Raw genomic sequence first — 25,947 nt, 5'->3', positions numbered from 1 at the left:
ACTCACAGCTAATGTGACTGTGAAAGGGACTCCCTCAAAGAGAAGAAAAATATTTTATTTGAAATTGGAGTATGCTTTCCAAGCTGAAACAACGAAACTATTCTCATGGACTGGTCTGAGTTCATTAGAGAGTTATTACAAGTTATAGCTCGACTTAACACCTTATTGATAATTCCTCATCTACCTTCTAATAAAGGCAACAGCAACACAACAGCAGTCTATTTTGAAACATAATAGAAAATTCAAAACAAGGAGCTGCCTGGCATGGGTGGAGGTAAGTTTCCCAGGTATTCTACATTAGGAACAATAAGCCTCCAATTAATCCAAGATTGTCCAACATTTTATTTTCCCTGTGTGAGACATACCACAAAGTTGCATGGTATTGTAATATGGTTAACGCACAGAATTTTACATTGAAAAAAACCCCCACTTTATATACAATGCTCATTTCCAATAGCCACAATGCCCTAAATTATCCAATGATAAACTTGTTAGTACTAGCATTAGGGCTACAAAAATTACTGTCTCCTACCTAAAAGTTGAGATGGTTTCCAGTGGCTTTTAACTTGGCCAACATACAATCCCAAACAATGCATTTGCTGTTGTGTAGGAGGCACCAGTGGCCGAAAAAGCCTCTTCAGATTTTAGTCTTGCTGTATGCACACAAGTATCCAACAGATCTATGTGCAGCTGTGATAGCCTTGCAATAATTCCTTTTCTCCTGTCCCCACACTGCATTCATTTGTGCCTTTAACCCCCTTACCTGCTTTCTATGCAATACCATTATGGGAACTACTTCTAAAGGATAAACTGAGCGGCTTCCACATCCTTTTTCCTTTGCTGCAATTAAGAACGGAATCAGAAATTTAAGACCAGAGTGGTGCAATGTCCAGAACCTGCAGCATCAGCCCTGGACCAGTGTTAAGCATGAGGTTCTGCATTATGAAAAATCCTTCCTGGGTACAGACACTTGTTTCACTGGACAGTTTGACAGCACAATCTCTAGTGTGAGGTAAAACATGAAGTACCTATTGCTAATTGTAATGGCTTGCAAAGTAGCAATTGTATCACTAGAACACTCTGATTCATAGGTCTTAAGTGAATAAAACATGTTTAAATACACTTAAGTTTTCCCCTACCAATATGGCCACATAATCATGACTCAAGCAACCTGACTTCACATGCAGAAGAATAAAACAAATTAGCTTGCTTTAGAAAATGATCTAGTTAACTTGTCAACATACAGTTTTTGTCACAAGAGACATAATTTTGTCGTTAGAGAAGTAATGGTATAGATCAGTTGTGCTCAAGCTTCTTGCCCTCTGGGCTGGATTGGCAGTGCCTGGTCTCTTAGTGGGCTGGATCTGGTATGTAGGGCAGGAGTGGCAGGACCTGATTTAGTCGCATGGAAGGGGGCAAAGGGCAATTCAGCCCCATCCCAGTGTTGAACACTGAGACACTAAAATTACACAATTAATTTTTTCTCCATACTTGCAGCAGTTTTCTTACTTTAATATTAAGGATTTTTTTTTTTTCTGTGGGGCACTTGCAAGCTCCTTCATTCAGAGACAAGCAGTTTGAGAACAGCAGTTTCTGCACCCATCATCCTGGGCGAAGAGAATCTTCTAAGTTGTCACTGATAAGGCAGGGCTTCCATAGGTTGCTAAATATCTTACCACATACTTCACTGTGAAAGTCCAGATTGAATTCTTTACCATTTTAACTTTATGGCCTATCTACATTACCGCTTTTGATTTTATACCGTTTGATGGCCCGTTTGATTTTTAACAAGGGTCTCTGTATACCCCTATAATTACTAGTCAATCAGGATAACAGACCATGTTTCATAGTTTCTAGGGTTGGAAGGGACCTGAGCAGATCATCTAGTCCGACCCCCTGCCATGGCAGGAAAGAGTACTGGGGTCAAACGACCCCAGCAAGGTGTTCATCTAACCTCCTCTTAAAGACCCCCAGGGTAGGAGCCAGCACCACTTCTCCTGGACGTTGGTTCCAGACCTTAGCCGCCCTGATCGTGAAGTAGTGCCTCCTGATATCTAACCTAAACCTACCCTCTGCCAGCTTTGACCGTTATTCCTGGTCACTCCTGGCGGTGCTTGGGGGAACAGTGACTCCCCCAGTGCCTGCTGATCCCCCCTGACTAGTTTGTAACAGGCCACAAGATCCCCCCTCTTTTGGAGGCTGAACAGGTTCAGGTCCCGTAGCCTCTCCTCGTAGGGGCTGCCCTGCTGCCCCCGATCATACAAGTGGCCCTCCTCTGGACCCTCTCCAGGATTAAGCTTTAAGTAAGTTGGAGTATGGTCAGAGCAAATTTTAGTAAAGGGAAAAGTGACTTTGAGACAAAAACAGCTTCCTGTGTAGTTCTTGTTTTCATCACACATTTCATATTGAAGACAGAACCCCCAAGCTGTCTCTGTATAACTGGTCCAACCAATACTTTTTCCTCCCAGTGTGCAATACTCCACATATTGCAGGTGCCAGTTTGGGTGCAAGTCATTTGGGCATTTCATTCCCTTGTTGAGACAGGCTTTGTATGATAAACACAAACCTAGCTGATACCATTTTTGTGCATCGTTTGTGCTATATGACAAGAGTTACTACATAGATAAAACTTGTTTTCTTTTCTTTTTTTTAATCTAGCCTTATGCTGCTATTACAAACTGATTTCAAATACAGTTGTACTTGTGTGGATGAGAATTTCTCCCATGGTGTCTAGCCACATTCACTGTTCTTCCTTAAAAATCAGTTATATGCAATATTACAAGTTCCAGCTGAGTTCTCTGAATGAGAAAAGCCAGTAGTCAGTATATGCAATAGTATCTCTCCCACTCTCAACTCATATAGCTGAATGATTTAATCAATTTATGGAAGTCACCTATGGGATAAATCATGTAGAGTGATGTCTGGTGCATTATTAGGAAGTTTTTGGAAAGTTAGACGCATCTAAAGATAAGATTTTTACACAGAGGAAAAGAAGTGCCATATAGTTTAGATGCACAACAGGGATGCATTTCTGCTCTAGGCTTTGCAGCAGACTTGTGTGATTTGCAGACTCTTTCACCTGTAAAATAGGTAAAACATTCACCTACCTCACAGGGACTTCTGGGGATAAATTCATTAATTCTTGTAATATTCTTCAAAAGCCTTTGATAAAAGGCTCAAATCAGGAGAGAGTATTATAATGAAAATGAGCCTGACAACTCACGTTTGCAACCAGCAACAACTATATCCTCTCTCAAAGATTATCTTTATATGCTTTGAATGCAACTGTTCCCTTTTCCCAGCCATGCAATGGATCTTCATGTCACTGGGTATGAAAACTTCATGTTAACAATACTGATACAGAACACTTACCACAGCGACATGATCCCAGTTCCTGCTGTACTAGCTCCAGTTTTGTTTGGCACTGGAAGCACCTGCGTCTGCTCTTCTGTTTAGATCGACTGGTTTCCTCAGGCCTGTCATTACTGTCCTCCAGTAGTCGTGGCCGTTTCACAGGAGAAGCCTCACTCTCCGACTGTGAATCTGTCGTGTTCAGAACAAGCATTTGGGGAAAAATGTTAGCGTACCCTTGTTGAGGCTCCACTCTGGATAGACTGAAGGCATAGATACTGCTTTCAGCTGGGGTCACTTGCAAAACTATACTCTTCCCACTCTATGGCATAGCTACATGTTTTAATAGTCAAAACAGGCACCAAATGAGAACAATTATGTTTGTTTCTTACATGGGAACTCTCCTGGCTCACAATACTGAATATGAAATGAACTGAATAACTCCTCCCGGCAATGGTTGGGTTGCACACAGATTCACGGGAAGCACACACCATTCTAAACAATTGCAAGCTTCATTTTTCATCTCATTTAGTTTCTCCTACATGACTATTCCCTCTACACAAACTAACTGAACAAGGCTTCTGTTGAAAAACAAATGAAAGCAGGTTCAGCCTATTTTCTAGCAGGGTTGAACAGAGTTGGGTTTTTTTTTTTTTTTATTTTTATTTTTTTTAAGGCACAGCATGCTAGCTGCAGTTCAGATAACTGAAGGCAGTGCATGAAAGCGCCATACTGTGCCTCTCTCTCTCTACAAGGATAACAATCTAAATGTAAATGATTATACACCAACAATATAAACTAAACCCAACATGTACGTGCATGCTACAAATGCAAAACACTCTTGGAAACACTTTTTTAACCAGCCACAACACCACTTGCATTAATAACCTTATTTTATATAAAATTTCCTTTTTATTACTGTGAAAGGGAAAGACAGGAAAAACATACTCCTCAGAGGACACAATCAGCAGATGTTGCATTTAGCAACATACTTACCCTAAGAATGAGAAACAAATTAAGGTGCTGGACTGGGCTTGTTATTACACTTTGTTACAACTGTAATGGTGTAATAGAAAAGTGGAAGATAAATGACACCACTCTCAAAGTTGCTACCTTGAACACTCTTCATAAAACCACCTTTCAGAGTTTTATGTCAGTGAAGGCATGCATTGCAGGTGAGATGGTATTTTCCAATGGAGAAAATGCCTGTTTGGGTCTGCATTACAGAGAGAGAAAAGTGTGCTCCCAGATGATGTGTAGAAAGTAGTCCTACCCCTTTGTTAGACTCAAGGCACCCCTCCATAACTTTTGTGAACCGAATAGAATGCCATTTCAAAAGCTGATTTTTTATTACAGTGCTTACCTCCTTGCAGAGGGGCCAGGCAGTGGGCTTTGGGGTGTGTAGCTAGGCAGGGAGAGCCAAAGCCTGCTCTTACCTGTTAACTCCTCATGCCTGGAATCATTATCATCTTATCCCCTCACATTTGCTATCTCTTGCCACGCCTTTACATAATCTTACAGCACTTTGGGGTATCCTGGCATCCTGGTTGCAAATGACTGTCCTGGCACATTAACCCTATCAGAAACCTAGATGCCCACCTTCATGCTTTTGGTAGGGTTGCCCACAGGCTGCAGTTGGACACATGCAGGCTGGGAAGGGTTAACATGCAGCTCTAGGCTCTCACCCACCCACTGCTGCCCCCATTGCTCCAGCTGCAGCAGCAACCAAGTCTTGGGGCTCCCCACCCACTCCTGGCTTCTGCGTCCTGCCCCCACCACAGGGGACAGGTGGGGCAGTGTGGCACAACCGTAGTGCAGGAGCAGCCCTCAGGTTAGAGGATCCATGCCGTGTATAGTGCAGCAGGTGAGCCTAGGGCCAAGGAGCTGAAGGTGAGGTAGAGGGGAGGGAGGAGGAGGAATGGAAGGGGCCCGACCCATGCATACCCACTGGTGTAGGTACTGCTGGTGCGTCTCCTGGGTGTACAGTCCACAGCCTCTTAGAAGCTGAAGTTGGATAACACTGCTTTAGGTATTTTGGAGGCAGGGGGCTTTCAGACCAGTTTTTGCTCTGCTATCTGGCTCACCTAGGCCAGAAAAGACATGTTCTCTTTCCAGTGCTGTCAGATGCGGGAGACTGTTACTCCCAAACCCACAACAGAACCAAAATCATCTTTAGAACAGTAGCTCCTCTTCTCCTCCTTTCATTTCTGCAGCCACAGTACCCCTTTCTACTCAACCTCCATCTCCAAGGATTCCAGCACAAGAAACAAAGCACCCTTTTTCCTCAACAAGAAATATGTTATTTGAGCAATATTTTGAGGAGCAAGCAGCTCTGGCTTAACAGGCATGGACATGTTGAATGGATACATGTGCGCACACACATTTATTTGTCAGTGCTGTAAACAATGGAAGACAATTCTGATCACTTCCTGGTAGGTATTGAAAATGGTTCTCTCCTGGGTACGCTAGAAAGAACAGAAGTACCATACTAGGTCAGACCAATGGTCTAGCTAGCCCAGTATCCTATTTAAGACAGTGGTAGTAGCAAGTGCTTTAGAGGAAAAGCATATGAACAGGGTACATCTAGTGATCTATCCCGAATTATACCCCTTCCTGGTATCCACCATCATTGGTTCAGAGATGCCAGAGGATACATTCCTGACTGTTCTGTTTAATAGCTATTAATGAATCTATCATCCATGCATTTGTCTAGGAAGCTGTTTGCACTCCTATTTCAAAGAAAACCAACTGTAATATTGTTGCAATAGGCTGAAAGATGAGATGCACAAAAAGTTTGCCTTGTCTTAGTGAAACCAATTGAAACAAAAAATGCATTCAGCAAACACTCCCTGATAGGACTCTGGCCTATCAAACAGCTTTAAAGTCTATTTTAAAGATCTGCTGTGTGTTTTACTATGATCACTTTCACTCTGTGTTAACTGAATGAGTTGGAAAAGGAAGTTTCCACCCATATGAATTATACATGTGGAGGGCCAAATTCAATGCCCTCCACATAGCCCCAATATGTTTGGTTCTGTGCAAAAGCTGAGGAAGAAAATCATCTCCCAGGCAACAGAGCTACACTGTAGGCTGAGCAAATCAGCTAAAAACACCCTCATTATTTTCCTATTGATTACTATCGACTCCTCTCTATAGTCTCCTGTCTATCCAGGTCAGTCCTTTTCCTTGCCAACTTTAGATTGTTCTATTAAACCCTATCAACCTCACCTCGAAAAAGCTCCATTGACTTCTCCTTGCCCACCATATATAGTTTAAACTGACCTGCTCTTCTTGCTGTTAAACGTATATGAAACTATTTTCCCCACATGGCAGACGTGGTCTCATACTGTTCTCCTCAAAAAAAGCCATTGATGAGAAACTCATTTCTTTTTCTCACTAGTCTTTATACTTTCTCCCAAGCTGACCCCAATATAGAGGCCAAATATATCTGCCTTCTAGAAAAGGTTCTCACATCACGTTAATATCCTACATAAAGTTTTGCTATTTCTGAGAAGCTCACAACTGAAAGCATCACATCGTATCTAAAGTGGCTACTCCTGAGCATCTAAATGCACCCATTGCCAGTCTTCTGGATTGGACTTGTAGGGCACTGCACATGATGCTGGGGATGAACACATGACAAAAAAGGGATTAGGGCTTGGATAACCCTGAGCCTAGGACTTGTTCTCTCTCTGTATGCTCAGTTATGACAATGAAGCAAGCTATCTATTAATGTAGATACGGAAGAGGAAGACACAGTTGATGAATATTTGCAGTTATGGAACCACAAGTCCCAGATCATCTCAAATCAACTCCATTCAGCAGCGCAGGAGTAGTTCCATGTGACAGTCCTTTTCAGCAGGCTACTAGAAGCTCAGGCTCAAGAGCAGCAAACCTGTACCAGCTACAATGACCTTAAGTTCTCCTAAAAAAAAACAAAAAAAAACCACGCTTGGCTAATTTCTAAAAGGCAACACACTTCATATGCTAGCAGTTCACTGCACATGTGAACACAGAAGCCCAGTTAATGTTATGCTCACCAAAGTCTACTGCAGTACACTTCATTGCTAGAGATGGGGATAACAGGAACCGCACCACCTGCCATGTATTCATCACTTTGAGTGATAGCTACACTGCTGTTTTAACATGGTTGCCTCATACACTTCTGTAGAGCTCACCAGCTATTCTGGTTCTCCTCAGCAGGCAATTTGGCATTTTAGATTAAATTGATGGAATGAATACTGGTCTCTTGGTTTATTATGAAGTCTGCATGAGGAATTCAAATGTGTGCATCAACCACTGTCTAATTAGTTAATGAAGCTATGTGCCATGGAGTTAGAGAAGTTAGAGAAGCAGCCACCCAAGGTCAGGCTTGTAATCGTATAATTAACTAAATTCAAATATTTAAACATTTCCTGTCTATTAGTAAATGACTAATCAAATATTCAGATAAGGTGATTAATATGGCAGAAAAGAAAGAAAATTTAGAAATAAAGACTCTTAGATGCGCACATCTCCCTGGCATGGATTAAACAACATTTGTTTGCTTGTTGTTTGCTTAATTTTAGAGGACAGTAGTGAGTTTTTTAATTCTTTGTTTAGCATACTGAGCTAGGATTATAAAAAAACTGTACAAACACAAGCTAAGTATGACCACAAGCAATACAGCTAAACATTGATAACCTCATTTTATGAATGGGAAAACAAAGCAGGGAGCTGATACACTTACAGTCCATGCAGGAATCAAGATCAGAATGCAAACTTTCTGATTCAACTCTGTGCTCATTTCCTCCTGATCACCTTGCCTTCTAAAAGACTGAACTAAAACATACACTTAAGCGTCACAGAGGGATGGAGTGCTAACAGGGAATGGAAGCAGCTTATATATGTTTTTACTGAGGGGACAGCAAAACTTTGGAACTGAGTATGTTTGTTATCATAATGAAGAGCTTGCAGGATAAATCTGATTCAGCCACAAAAGCCAAGAGTAAATTTTCCTTGCTAGCAATTAAACAATCAGGAAGGGCTACCGAAAATGTGATGCCTTCCAGCGTGCTGAAATGCTCTCACAAAAGGAAGATGGTGTTTGACCTGCAGATAAAGGGCACGTCTTTCATGTATTTTCACATGCATTTTGGATGTCAGTGGTGCTCTTACCTCTGACTATACTCAACAGAAAAAGGCAGAAGAAAGGTTTATTTAATTGCAGGCATAAAGAACACAAAAACTGTTTTCTCATAAAGGAAGTGAGGAAAACAAACAGTATCGAAGTGAACTGTCCACAAGACCTACTAGGCACATCTCGCAGCCAGAAGAATGCATCACTCTGTCCCCCCACCTCTCCCGCTAAATACAATTCTAACGTTCACAGGTGGGAAATATGGATTTGTTAAATCTACATCCAAGGACACAGACTCTTCTAATTGTACCTTCTCTGTCAAACTCATATTTGAAAGTTGGAGAAGGCTGGTAATTTAGGAGAGCAAGCTTTAAATTGGAAGCTTGAGTGGAACCAACAAATAGAGCAATGTTCTTAGAAATTCTGTTTGGTCTCTAACAGAATCTCACATTTGTTCCTTACTGCCACTGTTCTTGTCTTCATTACTCATGTTCTCCCCCCATAATTTCCAAATAAATCGTGTCAGGACTGTCAGATCTGAATCCCAATCTCTCTTAATCTCCTGCCACGGCAGTTTGCAGGCTGCACACACATGGCTTCACTAACAATCACTATGGCTTTTGCCTGACACTTCAGGAGGACTATTAGCCCAGCAGACATGTATTGTTAGAAAACATATAGGGGACGGGAGAAAGGAAGGGAAAGGAGCGGGAGAAGGAAGCCATTTTCCCTTACTTGTTTCTTAGAATCAGATGAATCTGTTTAATTTCTGGCCTGATGACAGCTTTTGAGGCACTCAAATCAGGTTTTGGGGGTTTTTTTTAGAACCCATCACACTCTGACAGATTGACATTTATGATCGCAACTGCCTGTGCAAACATCTGTAAGAACAATAATTAATGAACTCTCACACATCACTGCCATCTCTCCTCTAACCATTTTAAAAGGAGTTTAAGCTGTTAAAACCTCTGTCCATGAAGATCCCAAAAACACAACCCATAAGACAAAGAAGTCTGAGAGATCTCATGGGTATTTTTTTTAAACTGGTCTGTTTTTTGATGAGGGGTTATACAGTGTTCTGGTGTGCTGAACAACATATTGGGAACTTCTAAAAGGGAAACAGCCTCATTACCTAATTTTTACTGTTGCATTCACTGAATTTCCCCCACCCAAAAATGTTTTTTGTTGTTGTGTTTTTTCTAAACAAAGCTAAAACAACTGAATGTTCAAAACTTATTGTCCTTGTTTGTTGCTGCTGAAGAAGCAACATTTGGAGTTGAATTAAGGGGACTGGGGCTGGCAACAACTGTGGCTATTTTCTCCCTGTCTTCTACCCACATGGTACTGTGGCAATGAGAGCTTGTTTTAAAATTCTGGCATTACATTATGGTAAGCATTCCTTTAATCTACCTAGAAAATACATATTTTAGTGTGCCAGAGTTTTCTACAATCTAAATAGTTACTTAATATTATTCAAATATATTTTTTCCTATGACTACATAAACGCGCATTCGGCTCTTGCAGAACTTCACACTCCTCTTCACATGACATATTTCAAAGAGTGTTTATTAAAACCATTTTATATATGAACTCCACCATAAATCATTCTTAATCTATGATTTGTTGTGTAACAGTAAATGCTGGAAAACATGTTAGCAAAAAAAGCCATTTTAATTTGTGAGTGAGCTTTTTATTTTCCCTTTCTTCTGACTTGCAACACAAGGTAGGTTGTGCAGAAGAAACTGCATAGTGTGTGGTTGCTCATGAAGTTAAGATACCCTAGATGCTCTTATACAAGTCTAAATCAATAAGCCAGTTGTTCTGACAACAAAAGCAGTGCAAGTAGACATTTACATAATACAATTTAAAACAGCACAGACATATTTAGTACAAGATATTGGCTTTGAGAACTAGTTTTGATTATAAAACTAAAAAGCTGCTGTGACTCATGCACAAGGGACAGAGTTAAGGTTATGTGCAAGAACCTAATTACTTGTAAGTGTTGAATTTTGAAATTAAAACATTCTCTGTTTCAAACAATGTTAACAACGAACAGAATAAATGGTAGAAAACAACAGCACAATGAAAAATAAATCATGAGGAAATATTTGGTTTAAGTAAAATACTATTTTTTTAAAGTATGAAATTTGTAAATGTTGATAATCCTTGTTACAATTATTCAACTAAAATAGGAAGGGATCTGGTTTAACATCCTGTGTCTGGCTCATCCTTAGCCTTCGTTTCCCATAACCATTTTCACTGAGGTCATGGCTGTCTTTAATTAATTTCCTAGACATCTTTACTTACAGACACAACTGATTTGATCAACGTACATGTTTAAATGCAGCCAATCACCTGTATTACATAATGCCTTTGATGGATTAATAGAGTGGATTTCAATTAGTTCAAGTATTTTACAAGGCAATAACCACTTAAACTGTTGCCAGGTGAAGAGAAACTGACCTTGCTTTTTTTATTTTAAAAAGACGGTCAGAATCACTCTGGTTCACTTTCCCCAAGACCTGAGAGTGAGGAAATTTGTAAATCTCCAGAAGCCAGAGTAACAGAGCCATTCTGAAGGTGACAGAACATGGAAAGACTTCTCAAGTATTCAGTTTAGTACCTGTTGTCTGTTACATTTCTGGGTGTGTACAGTCAAGATTACAAGGAACAGCTGCCAGCTGCAAATACTTGCATCTATCATAACCATCAGTGATTGACAGGCTCCGTGCTGAGCTTGTGATGAACCTTGATCAGCTTGGGCAATTTATCCAATGTGAAATTCCATGGTAATCCAGAGAGGAAGTTAGTGCACTTGGGAAAATGCAAGTTACAACATTTGGGAAATCTAACGCTAAGGGACTTTGCACTTAAGATTATCAACAAGCAGATGCATTTGAAGCAGCTATGCCAGTCTGTGACTTATCATCAGGCTTTGGAAAAGCAGGAGATATGTTTTTTCATACTGATCTATTTACTTTTTAACAACACATTAAATATGCTCATGAAAAATGACAAAAATAACCTTTAGACTGAAGATTAGATGTTTACATTTTTCATTAACAAAAACAAATATTACAGCTGTTTTAAAAATAAAGTTTTAAATATACCAGATCACAAAATAGTTTATAAAACATACTAAACACTCCCTTTAAGTGGAAGTTTTAGAGAAGGGGAACCACCAGAATCACAGGTGGTTCCAAATAGCTGAGACAGGACAGGCAAAATAGCAATCCATAAATACAAAAAGGGAACTATATAGTTAAAAAAAAAAAAAAAAAAAGAGATAGATAGATACAAGATCAGTCAGATAGAATGGCAGAGAGTTTTGAAAAGCTTTTGAGTGCCATCAGATGCATCATTCACATCCCAGCCATCCACTTTATTTAACAAGTACCAGGCACTGTAAGATCCAAAGGCCCTCCTCATTGGGCTATAGAATCCAGTTCCCTCTTGCTTGCTTTCTCTCTAGCCCCAATATTCTTGCATTTCTACCTGCAAAGGGGAAGATCTGCCTCTACCCTGGTGATTGGAGCACTTTCCTGTGAGGTGGATGTGGGTTTGAATCCTCTCAGGCTGAAGAGGGCCTCAAATTCAGGTCTCCTGGTCTCCCAAATATTGGGAAAAGTACTCTAATGACATTGCTCATCTTATAAGGTAGGTAGAATAAAGTAATAATGACCACTGAACTCAGTACAGTCTCTAGGTGTGCTCAAACCACCTCCATCAAATTGGATCCCTGCATAGTGTAGGTGCAGGGACACAACTTTAACTGGGTAATTGTGCAGTTACCTTAAGACCAGTTACACATGCAAAGTAGCTATCACACAATGAAAAGCTCCAACCAGCTATAAAGTCAGACCTCAAAAATGTGGACTAACTTTGTAGCGTGTTGCTATTGGGCTTTAATTTGCATATGTAGCAGGGTTTCCCCTGTGACTGGGAGCCCCGCCAGCTGGCAGGGCTCCCAGCCACAGGGGTGCACCATGCCCAGTGTGAAACCTCTGAACCTTGGTGGGGTCACAGCTGCCATGATCCCCAAGGCAGGGTGTGGGAAACCCTGGGGCTCTTTGTCCCTGCTATGCCGCACATGCAGTCGGGACTGAGAATTGTCACAAGTGATGGGGGTCCCAGTCCCGACTGCACTTCATGTGCAACTGACAACTGAAGTGAGGCACAACTGGGACCAGGAGCCCCATCAGTTGCAGGTTCTCATGGTCCTGGCTGCATGTGGCCCTGCAGCTAGAAGCCCCCTCAAAAAGAGCTCCCAACCATGGGAGCCTGCTTCTTGCCAGTACAGAGGAAGCCCAGGATCAGGCTCCCCTTACTTGGCAATAAGGTGCAACTGGATGTAACGTGCAGTCCCACAATCATGCCTCCTGCCATGCTCATGTGACATAAGGCAAGATTGAGTGGCTCATGAACTAGATCCAATTGCGCTTCTACTTGTACATGTACAGGGGATCTAAGAGGGTCTTTGGCAGGAAGCTGAGCTGAGCACATCTCAGTACCTGTCAGCATGATAGCACTTCACTAACTGCACAGTAGCTGACCTACTGGTGCCCAAGTAGATTTTCTGACAAAAAAAAATTGCTGCTTAGATGGCCTTGCAGACAGTTTTGGTGAACTGCTGTCCTGGACTTAGGGCCCTAAATTTCTCTTTGTCAATCTCACCTCGGATACATTTACTTATATGAACAAGATGGTATGTTATCATTCACTATTCACAGACGCACAAAGAACAGTCAGCATACATCTATTTCTGCTGCTATTGAAGTTAATGGGAAAACTCCAATATGTTGTGTAGTTCTCATACTGTACACGTGAGAATGGAAAAATTGGCTGCTGTATCATAATCTGTATATAAACTTGAGAACAATGTAAAGAGGCAACTCCTTTCAATCCAATATACTGAATTGTGTGTGTAACCTATCCATGTCCTCACTAATCAGCAGGTGGCCAGTATGCAGGGAGCTAATTTTTCAGACTAATAATCAAAAAGAGGTTCTATGTATATACTACATGCTCTGGTATTTTAAGGGATTTTTTATTTAATAAGTTGAGGCTAAAAACAGATGCTTTTTTTGTTGCAGCGTCAGCTGTGCTAGAACGTGTTCCAGCAAAACTGATCTACCTGATAAGCAAAAATAGATGATGTTGTTGTCCCGCACAGTCAGACCCCTGCTGCTCTTGGGGCTTCAGGGCCCTGACCCTGTGGCACAACAGCCCCAGGTGCTCTGCCTTGACCTAGGGCACAGCAGCTTGAAAACATGTCCTGGGACTCCTCCATAAGGGGATTGCCGCATTACCACTTCCTGACCCAGAGTGCAGCCCCTGCAGAGAAATGCCTGGGGGGGGGTGTTGGCAAGTGCATAAGGATGGAACTCCCATGAGGCATTCTTTGCTTCACGCCTGCAGATCATGCCCCAAGTCAGGACACAGCAGTCTGAGACATTCAGTACACACAGGATCAGGCCCTTGAAGCCCTGGGAGGGCCTGCCTAGGGTGGCTGGAGACAGCAGGTAGCTCTGGGCTGCCCATACTTTCCTGCCATAAAACAAACACATTTGCCACAAAAAAGCAAAACAAATTTATAATGCCTATCATCACAGCCACAATTTGGGGTATTCCAGTGTGACAAGGGGCATGAATGTCTGCTTGCTTGGGGTTTGTGCCACCATAAAAATGTTTATGGCAAAACAAAGGTCTGTTTCCAGACTGATTCTTCCTTCCCCACCACATTAAGATAACAAAGGATTTCCAAGTCCAAGCCACAAATGCAACAAAGCAAGAGCTGTGAAAAGCTCTTTTGATTGCTACCAAGGAAATTATGAAACACTTCAGTGGAGCCTCTTCAAAATACAGTTGTTGAAAATGTACAAAATGAGATTCTCTCTTCACGGGCTGCTGTGCCTGCTTAATGTAAAGAAAAAAATGTATGAGCTCTTAATTTTGAAAAAAATTCTATTTAATGCATTTGAGAACAGAATCTGAAATTAAATGGATGGTTTGCTTTCAAAGTGTTTGTTTCCTATTCAGTATCATCTTTCAATCAGTTTGTGTTGGGCTCATGTTCATTTTGATATTTTCCTTAGTAAGAAGTGGCCTCCTTGCTCTGATGTGCAGAGATGTTACTGTATAGCTTCTACTTACTGATGTCTTCAATAAAGCAGAAATAAAATTTCTTTTCTGAAAACCTGATACTGTTTTGGAAAGGAGAAATGTATTCTGTGGTACAGGAGAAGATGATCAGGTCAGTGAAACTACAGTTCAGATTTTATTGTCTTTCATTCCTAGCTCTTTATTAAAAAAGTGTTCCATGGTCTTGGTTGCTCCCTTTGGACTAAACTTGATATACTAGCTTGTGGATGAGGGGTAGGTGAGGGGAAACTTACACATTGTAGATGCTTTTTTGTATAGCTTGCTTATTTGAAAATGGGACAATTTTTTAAGTCAGGCTGCATAGCACAGAGAAGGAAGCATACGGAGTCAAGCTTGAGGAATTGTGCATTTTATAATCGCATTAAAGAAACTTGAAAAACATAAGGCTCATATAACAACAGCTACCTTCCAATTCTTTCCATTTGAGGGGCTAATAAGCTTAGAACTTTCATTAAACAGATCTGCAAGACTCAGATTGTACCTGAACATTTTGAAGGGTCTCAATGAAAATTAATTTTCAAGTGGAAAACGGTAAAAAGTTTACTTGAATCTCTCTGCCCCTTTTTGGAATCATTGAGGCTAGAAGCCAAGGCCTGAGCCAACAGTCAGATAAAACCTTTGGGAAGCTGTCCCTATATTGAAAATTACAGCAATAACAGATTCCTAGGATTCATTCCTATACTGTATACACTTTTAATTTAACCCGGTGCTAGAAGAAGCTAGAGATAAGTGGCAGCTTTTCTATGGTTTTAGGGTAGTTATTTAATATTGAGCTGTTAAAAATAAGCTTAGTCACACTAAAATATCTCATTAAAAATAAAAAGAGCTATATTTTGATATATTTTCTTAAGTCAATAGGCAAGAGTGTTATCTTTCAGATCTGGACAGATAATCAAGCTGCTACTTAATAACTGTGGCAGTGTGAGGTAAAAATCAACACAGTCCCTTCAGGCCGACAGAAGCAGAGTCCCTGACAGATTTTTTCAATCGGATATCGCCCGTATTCACGTTAACAATCTCACAAATTCCTTGCTGCATTCTTTATTTGCCCTGCTAAGGCAGGCAAGACAAATTAGCCCAATCCGAGGTAAAGCAACCCCTAAGCTACCCCAATCTTGTTCTAATATATATTTTTAATACGTTTTGGAAAGGGGGTATAGGTGGGAAATGCATGACATGTAACTCTAATTCCCTTGTCCCTTGAATTAATGGAGATGTGGTTTATTTAAAATTCTGAGCTGTGGGCCTGCAATTTGGGAATGGCTTTCTGCAAGTCTGTGGGTGGATACTGGTAATGAAACACAGAATTCAGAACTGTGGGGAGCATAAGGCCAAATAAAGCTTTTACAGCAGTATATTGCGTATTCTCTAAAAATAATTATATAGCTATAGTGGAAGGCTAGTTAGCTGAATCCAGAGAGATACTGATGTTCAGACATCTAATGACAAAACAATATTGCAAGGTTAAATGATTTGATTTTAACCATAAAGGTAAATTTACAGGGTAAAGCGTCCACTTCTCCTTTTAAATGGATCTAATGACCACTTTTTTTTGTCGTGGCATAGCTTTAGTATTAAGATGATGTCATATATGGAGTTTAAACTGAAAAAGAGGTTTGCAAAATATTATAAATGTAATTATTATATTAACTTGGATAGGAGTATTTTTATGTGGAGTGAAGAAGGCCTGAGGGGAATATATATAAAAATAATGGGAAAATTGTAACAGAAAATTGAGCAAGCTGTTTTGTGAGGTATTTTATATATTTATCGTCTCTTTATTAAATGACCCAGAAGGAGGAACACCTTGAAGACTGAAATATCTTTTGTTTTGGCTTTAATATATGCATATTTACTTTGCTCATACCCCTCCAGAATTCAGTTGCAAAAATCATTCTTTCAGGTTCCTACTCTGATCATGGCATCCCGCTATTTGAATCCCTCCATTGGTTTCCCCTTCCCAATTGCACACACTTGCTGTTCGCCATCTCATTCAAGGCCTCTCAGGTTATAATCCCACCCTACTTCTCTCACATTCAGTATCAAAAGGTCAACAACTCCCTCTGGTCAGCTCATGCTATCTGCAACGAACCCCTTACTGTATTTCATCATATTCCCTTTTAAAACTTAATATTGAAATGAGGCTGCTGGTACACCAACACCACTACCTATCATGCTGACCAGTACTGACACTGTTCCTTTGTCTTACACTAAGACTGTAAATACTTTGGAGGCAGGTGCCATCTTTTTATTCTGTACACCTCCTAGCCCAATGGGGTCTTGATCCCTTAGCTGTCACAGTAATACAAATAATGAATATGACATGAAAAGGAGTCTGAGCACAAAACTAGACAGAGGTACTGCAGACAAAGAAAGGGCACAGAAGAGGTAAACGTGCATAAAATCAATGAAGGATTGCTGCAGTACAGAAGGAAAACCCCATGAATCGCATGCCCACTGGTTATGACATATCACCCCTCCCTCGAACCTATACAGAAAATCCTCAAACAATTGCAACCCATACTAGAAGACAACTCAGTTCTTAAAGAGATCTTCCCAGAACCACCCATCCTAGCCTTCAAACAAGCACTGAACCTCACTAGCCTCATCACCAGAAGTAAACTTCCTATAGCCCAAAACACACTGAATGGATCCAAGACCATGCCATGACAAGAAATGCAAAACCTGCCAACACATCTCCTCCACCCTCCCCCCCACAATTACTACACCCCACCACAGAACCATCATCATTCCTTGATCCAACATCCGCACCTCCAGAAATGTAATATCACATCCAACACACAAAATGCCCTAATGGTACATATGTGGAAGAGACCAAACAACAACTGTGAGCCAGAATGAACGCACACTGAAAATCCATCAAAGACAAGAATACCCAATTACCTGTGGGGGCACATTTCTCATAAGACAACCACTCTCTCTCCAATCTTTCAGTTCTAATCCTCAAAGGGAATTTACAAACCACATTTCACAAACAAGCCTATAAACTTCACTTTACCAACCTCCTGGATACAAAAAATCATGGACTAAATATAAACATCTGACATCTGACTCCCCAGGGACTTCTTCACTATTTACCACCTATACTCATTTCAATATTTCATATTCAACCAGCATTAACAAGCATAGGAAAACAGAACTGGAAGGGATCCCTGAGGTCTTTTGAGCCTAGTCCCCCTGCTACTGCAGGCAACTTATGTTAATACCTTCTAGTACTTTGCTCCTAGGCTTTTCTAGAATCTCGCTGCTTTGATGGATAAAATCCTAATCGCCAACTAATATTTATTCATAGCCAGTGTGTACTCATTTGTGTTTGTGCCAATGCTATCTTGTAGTTTAAACAGTTATTTAGCCTCCCTGGGGTTTACTCCCTACTGATACAGTTATGGACAACAATCATATGCCATTGCAGCTTTCAGTTTGCTAGATAGACTACACAAGACAAGTTCTTTTAGTCTCTTCTTATGAGAAAGAGTCTCCATTCCCCGGATTATCCTAGGTTTTGTCTTTACAATAAAACTTACCAATTCCAGTGGGTATGGGTTTCCATAGGTAGGCTCTTTCCATGTGTGGTGCTTAGGACAGGCTAACTGGCACCGTCATTAGCAGTGATAATCAGTTCACCACAAGCACCACGTGGATGTGGTTATGTTGCTTCCAGTTTAGGAGGCAGCCCACCCACAACAAAGAAATGAACTTGAACGTACCATTACCAAGGATGGTAGGTTTATTGCACAGATATAATCCAAGCAGCTTCTCTGCACCTGCTCCAGCTTGAATTCACTTTTCATGAACATGGGTGCCCAGATGCACAGTATTCCAGATACAGTTTCATATGGGCCTTACACAAGGACATTAATACCTTCCCTTCTGATCTGAAAATACTTTACAAGATGCACTGAAGAATCACATTTGCCTTCTTAACAGCTATATCAGATGGGTGGCTCAGTTGTCCTGTGGTCCACTTTTGCACTCAGATCTTTCTCCACCACTGTAATCTACAACTGAGGAGTCTTCAGCTATAGCAGAAAAATCTTATTAATCCCTAGGTGTATGCCCTTGCATTTTGTGCTATTCAGCTGCATCTGACTTCTATGACTCCAATGCACAAGATTATTCACTTCTTCCTATACTGTATTCTGATCTTCCTCCGTACTGATGCCGCCTCAGGACTTATATCATTAGAAGAGTCTGTCAGCATATCACTTACTCTTTATGCCACTGTTATTTCTAAAAATATTTAATAAAATTGGTCCCAACACCATTCCCTGACAAACTCTATTAGTAGTCAGTTTCCTACCTAATGTATTGTCATTTCCCCTTTGGACAGTCTGCTACCCACCAAACAATTCTTTTACTAAAGCCCCACCTTCAGTAATAATTGCCTGTATGACACCAAAAGAAGTGCTTTACTGAAGTCCAACTAGGTTGAATTTAATGCACTTCCTCTGCATAAAAAAATAGTTTTTAATATGAAGAGGATAAGGATTACTCTGCCTTCAGTGAAGGCATTTTCCATTTCCCCCCTATTTGCCTCTCTTTAACTATCCTTTCCTTCATAAAATCATAAAAAAATTAAGGTTGGAGGGGACCTCAGGAAGTCATCTAGTTCAACCCCCTGGCTCAAAGCAGGACCATCCCCAACTACATCACCCCAGCCAAGGCTTTGTCTACCTGGGTCTTAAAGCCACCAAGGATGGAGATTCTACAACTTCTCTGGGTAACCTGTTCCAGTGCTTTACTACCTTTCTAGTGAGAAAGTTTCTCCTAATATCTAACCTAAACTTCCCTTGCTGTAACTTGAGACCAATGCTCCTTGTTCTGTCATCTGCCACCACTGAGAACAGGTAGTTGAAGGCTGTTATTGAATCCCCATCAGTCTTCTCTTCTCCAAACTAGAATAAGCTCAGTTCCCTCAGCCTATCCTTATAAATCATGTGCCCCAGCCCCCTCACCATTTTCACTGCCTTCTGCTGGACTCTCGCCAGTTTGTTCACATCCTTTCTGTAGTGGGGGGCCTAAAACTGGACATAGCACTTCATCAGTGCTGAATAGAGGGGAAGAATCACTTCCCTCAATCTGCTGGCAAAGCTCCTACTAATGCAGCATTAGCCTTCTTGGCAACAAGGGCACACTGTTGGCTCATATTGAGCTTATCGTCCACTGTAACTTCCAGGTGCTTTAAAAACTGCTCTAAAGCCTTGCATACTACTGAGGTCAAACTTATGAGCCTACAACAAACTTGACAGATTTAAAGATTCTTATTACTGGATGTGCAAGTTCATGTGCAGTATCTTTAACCATTCTGCAACGCTCGACTTGAGCGCCCTGAGGTTTTTGAGTTTTGCTTCCACTTCAGATGTGATGGAAAATATGTAATTTCCATTTTTATTTCCTCATTTACATTAGCCATCCTGCCTTTGTTTCTATATTCAACGTCATTACAAAGAAGTGGAGCAAAGCATTCATTTAATTTTGGGGCCATCACTACTATACATTTCATCTCAAGCCTCAAATCCTCCTACACTTCATAGTGAACTTACTTCTTTCCTTATTCTCGTCATGTTTATATAGTTAAAGAACTTTTGACTATTTGTTTTAAGATGTTTTGCAAGGTCTAACTCAACCTGACCTATGGCAATTTCTCACTTTACCCCAGCACTTCCTAACCTTTAAGACATAGCTTTCTTTACCAATCAATTCCTTCCACTCCATGTAAGTTTTGTGTTCACTCTAAAATCATTTTGAAGTACTCAAAACTAACTACAGCCAAGTCTAAAATAGCATCCCATTTTGTTGATTCAATGACTATTTGTTGAAGAAATATGTCAACTATCACATCCAGAAATATCTGGGCCATGCTGATATTAATATTTGTTCTTGAACGTTTACCTGAGAAGTCATTCAATTAAGTCTGAAAGCTCTTCCCTTAAAGACTCTTCACCTCTACCTTTCTTTAGATACATGACCCGGACAAACCTGGACAAAGAAACTGCAAGTCACCTCTAGATTCAGGTACCTACGTTACTCAGTCAAGTTGGCTTCTCCAAATAATTACATTGGTTTATTAAAGTTTGCCCTTTTGAAACTGAGAACCTTAGTTACAAACCTACTTTTGTTTACCCTTCTGCTGTCTAATTTGAACAGAATCATCTCACTATCATGCTATTCAACATTATTGTCTATGACCAGTTCTGCTATAATATCCTCACTAACCGCAGCTAAGTCTAAAATAGTATCATATCTTGTTGATTCAATGATTATTTGTTGAAGAAATATGTGAACTACCACATCCAGAAATAGATGGGCCATACCATTATTAATAGCATTTGTTCTTCTGTATCTAAGATGTTACAAGTCTCTCATAATGACATATCCTACTAGCACGTCTCTCTGAAACTTTAGAGATTTTATTTATATCCATATTCAAATCTAAACCTAGGGGGTCAATACACTCCCAGCATTCTTTTGCCATTCCTTCTCAAAGCAACTGACCCATATAGATTTGGCTTCATTCATGTTATCTTTTTGTTTCTTTATATAGGCTGTTATATAATTAATGTCCACTGCCACATTTATCTTTATTTCTATTGTTCCCCAGCACCATGTATTGTCAATATTTACATTCCAATCATGATCATGATGGTTTCACCACATTTCTGTTACCCCTATAAAACGAATTTTATGTTCAAGTTCTTCAGGTATTCATTATTTCTCATTACCACACCCAGGCTCCTAGATGAGTAAAGCACAGTCCTTCCATACATTAATATTATGAAAAAATTAATTTGAAACAGATTTTTAGTGAGAATGAACCTATAACGCAACAGAGAAAACTACCTAGGAACGAGAGCAAACAACAAAATTAGATGCGAGTCTGGTTCACAGATTTGTGCAATCATGGGATGGTGACTTGGTAGAAGGGTGGAGACAGATTTCTCCATACATCATATAAGCATTTACAATACTGTGGTCAATTCTGGGGACTGCAAAAAAAAATGGGGATCTGCAAAAATAGATTACCATATTTAACTGAATCCAAGACAAGAGTTTCTCTCCCATTCCATATAGGGGAAAAATCCCATTGTCTTAAATTTGAGTACAAGCAGGGGTGTGTGGGGGCAGGGTTGGCAACTACAGGGTCAGGATCAGAACCCCAGCCACCATCCCCTCCCACCCCTCAGCCACATTGATGGTGGCAGCAGCTCTGGAGCTAGGCCTGGGGCCCAGAGCTACCATTACAACAACTGTGGCATGGTTGGGTGGGGGCTGCAGGCAATATGTGCCTGAGGCTGGAGTAGGGCCCCAGCTGGAGCTGGATTTGGAGCTGCAATGGGAAGGTAAGAGTTAGCAGGTGGGTGGGAAGGGATAAGGTGGTGTGGTGGGACAGGCAGAAGTGGAGGCAATGAGTGGCGAGGACAGGTGCCAGATGATGCAGGCATCATGGGAAGGGCCAGCATCAGGGGGCACAGGTGCAGTGGGGTGAGGGGGCAAGTGACAGGGGTACCAAGTGGGAGATGCAGACATCAGGGAGGCAGGTGGAGGGGGCGGGAGGCAGGTACAAGGCCTGCAGGCACTGGAGCAGGCATGGGACTTGTAGGCACTGGGGTGGGGGGCATGGTAGGGGTCAGGCCACTTAACTCCTCCACTGCCTGCCCCCATTGCAGTGGTGGTGGGGGAAGAGTTAATATAAAGACAACCTTCCAAAATTTAGATTAATGGAAAATTGTAACATTTATAAATATCTTCCATGTCTAGAATCTAATTAGTGGGAGGGAGGGTCATCTTGGATTTGGGTAAATACAGTAATTGGAGGAAGCCTGATGAAGAACATCAAAAATATTACGGATGAAGGAGTGCAGAATATATTTAGTTCTTTTAATCTTCACTCATAAAATGTGTCAGTTGGCTAAGTGATAATTATGGGGGGGAGGGGGAGGGAGATAACCACCTACAATTATTTGAAGGATGCAAAGAGTAATTAGAGGTAATTGGTCATAAGGGAAAATGTAAATATCAGGAAAAAAACTGCTCTATTAGAATTTGACATCATCTCCCAAGAGAACTTTTGGAAGCAACTACTGCATCACAGGGAAAGGTGCCCCCCGAAGTGTACTGCAGGGGGCTGCAGAGGGTCAAACTACAGAATTCAAAAAGCTCCTTCTCCTCCCCATGAGCTTTAAAATTTTCTAACTTGCTGAACGCCCAACTTGATTTACAGGGTCTAAGGCTTTATCTGTATCAACAGAACCTACCAGCATACTCTAATTCAAACAATACAAATTCCTAACTAACAAATATAAACTGCTTTAAATTGCATTTATTTATTTATTTAAACAAAACAATGCATCACATTGGGGTAAAAATTGTTGTTCAATGCCCTTGCATGTCTATTGTTCGGAAAAAATATGCATTTACACTGGTGTTATTTGCAATGGTTCTATACAGCAGTGTAGATTACAACAATATCCACCAAGCAGACAGGTAGTGTGCAGTAGGCATTACCATTATTTACTCAAATCTAATGCAAGGTTTTTTCTCCCCATTCAGCATGTGGGGGGTGGGGAGGGAGGAGGGGATTTTTGTCTCAGATTCACGCAGGGGTCAGGCAAGCAGCTGATGCAATTCTGGACAGGGCCAGGTTGGCTCATATGGCAGGTAGGGGGTGCATGGAGCAGAGGGGAGAATGGGGGAAACACAGAGGTAGGGGCATGTGGTGTGGGTGGGAGCATGGGGTAAAGGGCATCAGAGGGAGAATGTGTTCAGTGAGGGGAGTGCAGGGAAGCAGTGCAGGAAAGGGGACATGCAGTGCAGAGGGGAGAGTGGGGAAAAAGGGTGCACAGTGCTGTGGGAAGCATGGGGAAGAACAGAGTGTTTGGGAAGAGTAGGAAGCAGGGGAAGTGTGGAGTGAGAAAAGCACAGGGAAAAGGCACAACAAAGGGATGTATAGAGCAGGGGGGAGTACAGGGAGGGAGTAGGTAGAGCCAAAGGAGTGTGGAGAAGGGGAGCACAGACCAGTGGGGGGAGGGGGAGGGGCTACAATGGCTTTGGTCCCAATCCTGGCATGGGCTGGAGGCTAAAGCCAGAGCTGCTGCTACTGCCTGGCCCAGCTGCATGTTTCGTACTTCCAGCAAAGACAGAGATGGAACAGTTGCAAAGATAAGCAGGGAGGAAAGTAGGGGAGGACATAACAGGCCCCAGAATGGGACAACTGCTAGAGGGAGGAAGCAGTTGAAAGGGGCCAGGCAGCAAGGGGCGTAAGTGGCGGGGAGGACGAGGAATATGGGGCAGGCTGCCTGCCCCACTCCTCCCCCCACTGCTGCTTTCCCTGTGGCTGTGGTGGGGGGAGATGAATTTAAAGGCACCCTCCAATACTTAGATTCTAGACATGGAAAATGAAAACAAACGTATACTTTTCTATGTCTAGAATCTATTAATTGGTGGGGGGGGGAGGCGGGGAGAGTTTGTCCAAAATTCAAAGTAATCTTGGATCCAGGTAAATACAGTATTATAGCACATCATGACGAGAGAAATGGTCGGGTGGGATGGGCTTCACCTATCCCCCAAAAGGTAAGCATATCTTCTCTTCAAGGCTGGCAGATCTCCTCCGGCAGCTTTAAACTAGGCTCATCGGGGAAGGGGAAGGGGAAGATGAGGGCGGAGGAAGCCTTGGACCACTAAACCAAGCGACACCCACAAGTACAGCCCAGCCTAGACTAATGACAAACAGAACAAATACCCAGGTAAGCAACAGGGGCCAGGGCAATACTGAGATTAGGGGGCCAGTGCACACACCTTCAGGAGGCCACAAATGCCCCTACACTAATGCTCGTAGTATGGGGAACAAGCAGGAGGAACTTACCCTCCTGCTAGCTGACACTAACCCAGACATAGTGTGGCTCACTGAAACGTAGTAGGACCCAACGCACGATTGGGCAGTGAATATCAAGGGCTATAGGCTGTACAGGAGGGACAGGACAGGGAGGGAAGAGGGGGGCGTGGCGCTCTACATCAAGGAGGAATACATATCCTCATCAAGTAGCACAGGGTCAGAGGAGGGGTACACGGAAGTGCTCTGGGTTAGAATACAAGGAAGTCAAGGGGAAAGGGACTTAACGGTGGGGGTCTACTACAGACTACCCAACCAAGGGGAAGAGCTACACTGGGAATTCTTAAGTCAGCTCACAGAGCTAGTCAGGTCAAAGGACATGGTCATCATGGGCAACCTGAACTTTCCAGACATCTGCTGGGAAGAACAGTCAGCCAGGTCAGACTGCTCATGTAGGTTCCTAGCTCAAATGCAGGACCTCCACCTAATCCAGGAGGTACACAGCCCCACCAGGGGAAACGCCCTGTTGGACCTGGTGCTGGCCATGTGTGACGACCTGGTGAGGGGGCTGCAGGTGCACGATCACCTGGGCGACAGCGATCATCACCTGATGGGATTCACTATCCAGGGCAAGGTGGCAAAGGCCTGCAGCAAGGCAGCAGCCCTAGACTTCAGAAGGGTGGACTTCAATGAGGTAACGAGAACAGACGGGGACACACTGAGGTCCCGAAGGGGAGGGGAGTCAGGTGATCCCAGGCCAAGGATCAGTGAGGATCTAGTTAAGGAATTTCTGGAGGGACTGGATGTATTTAAATCAGCCGGTCCGGATGATCTCCACCCCAGAGTGCTGAGGGAATTAGCTGCGGTCATTGCGGGACCCCTGGCATGTCTTTACAAGCACTCGTGGTGCTCTGGTGTGGTGCCAGAGGACTGGAAGAGAGCCAATGTGGTTCCCATCTTCAAAAAAGGGAGGAAGGAGGACCCAGGAAACTATAGGCCAGTTAGTCTTACCTTGGTCCTGCGACACAGGTTCATTAAAGGCAGGTCCTGTTAGACCAACCTGGTGGCCTTCTATGACTGAGTCACCAAATCCTTAGATGCAGGGGTAGCAGTGGACATAGTCTTTCTAGACTTTAGGAAGCCCTTCGACACTGTCTCTCACCCCATTCTCATTAAAAACTAGGGGACGGTGGCGTCGACTCCTAAACAGTCAGATGGGTCACTAACTGGCTAGAGGGCCGCACCCAGAGAGTGGCGGTGGACGAGTCATTTTCGACCTGGAGGGAAGTGGGCAGTGGGGTCCCCCAGGGCTTGGGCCTGCATTGTTCAATATCTTCATCAGTGACTTGGACAATGGGGTAAAAAGCACCATGTTCAAATTTGCTGACGACACTAAGATATGGGGGGAAGTAGGCATGCTAGAAGGGAGGAACAGGCTACAATAGGACCTAGGCAGGTTACAGGG

At 42.2% G+C, this 25,947-nt stretch overlaps 1 protein-coding gene across 1 annotated transcript in view; it reads right to left on the bottom strand.

Moving 5' to 3' along the window:
- The window catches only part of ZFAND3 (zinc finger AN1-type containing 3), a 271,476-nt gene that overhangs the window by 27,231 nt on the left and 218,298 nt on the right, over window positions 1-25,947 (bottom strand). Inside the window, exon 6 of the mRNA XM_090046593.1 lies at window positions 3,373-3,543. Coding sequence (XP_089902719.1) covers window positions 3,373-3,543 — 171 coding nt within the window. The remainder of the gene's footprint in view (window positions 1-3,372; window positions 3,544-25,947) is intronic.

The sequence above is a fragment of the Crocodylus siamensis genome, chromosome 1, assembly GCF_052110815.1.
Source record: "Crocodylus siamensis isolate JL-2025a chromosome 1, ASM5211081v1, whole genome shotgun sequence".
Classification (NCBI taxonomy): domain Eukaryota; kingdom Metazoa; phylum Chordata; order Crocodylia; family Crocodylidae; genus Crocodylus; species Crocodylus siamensis.
Note: the sequence above shows the minus strand (reverse complement) of the source record. Positions and strands in the feature narration are given on the sequence as shown.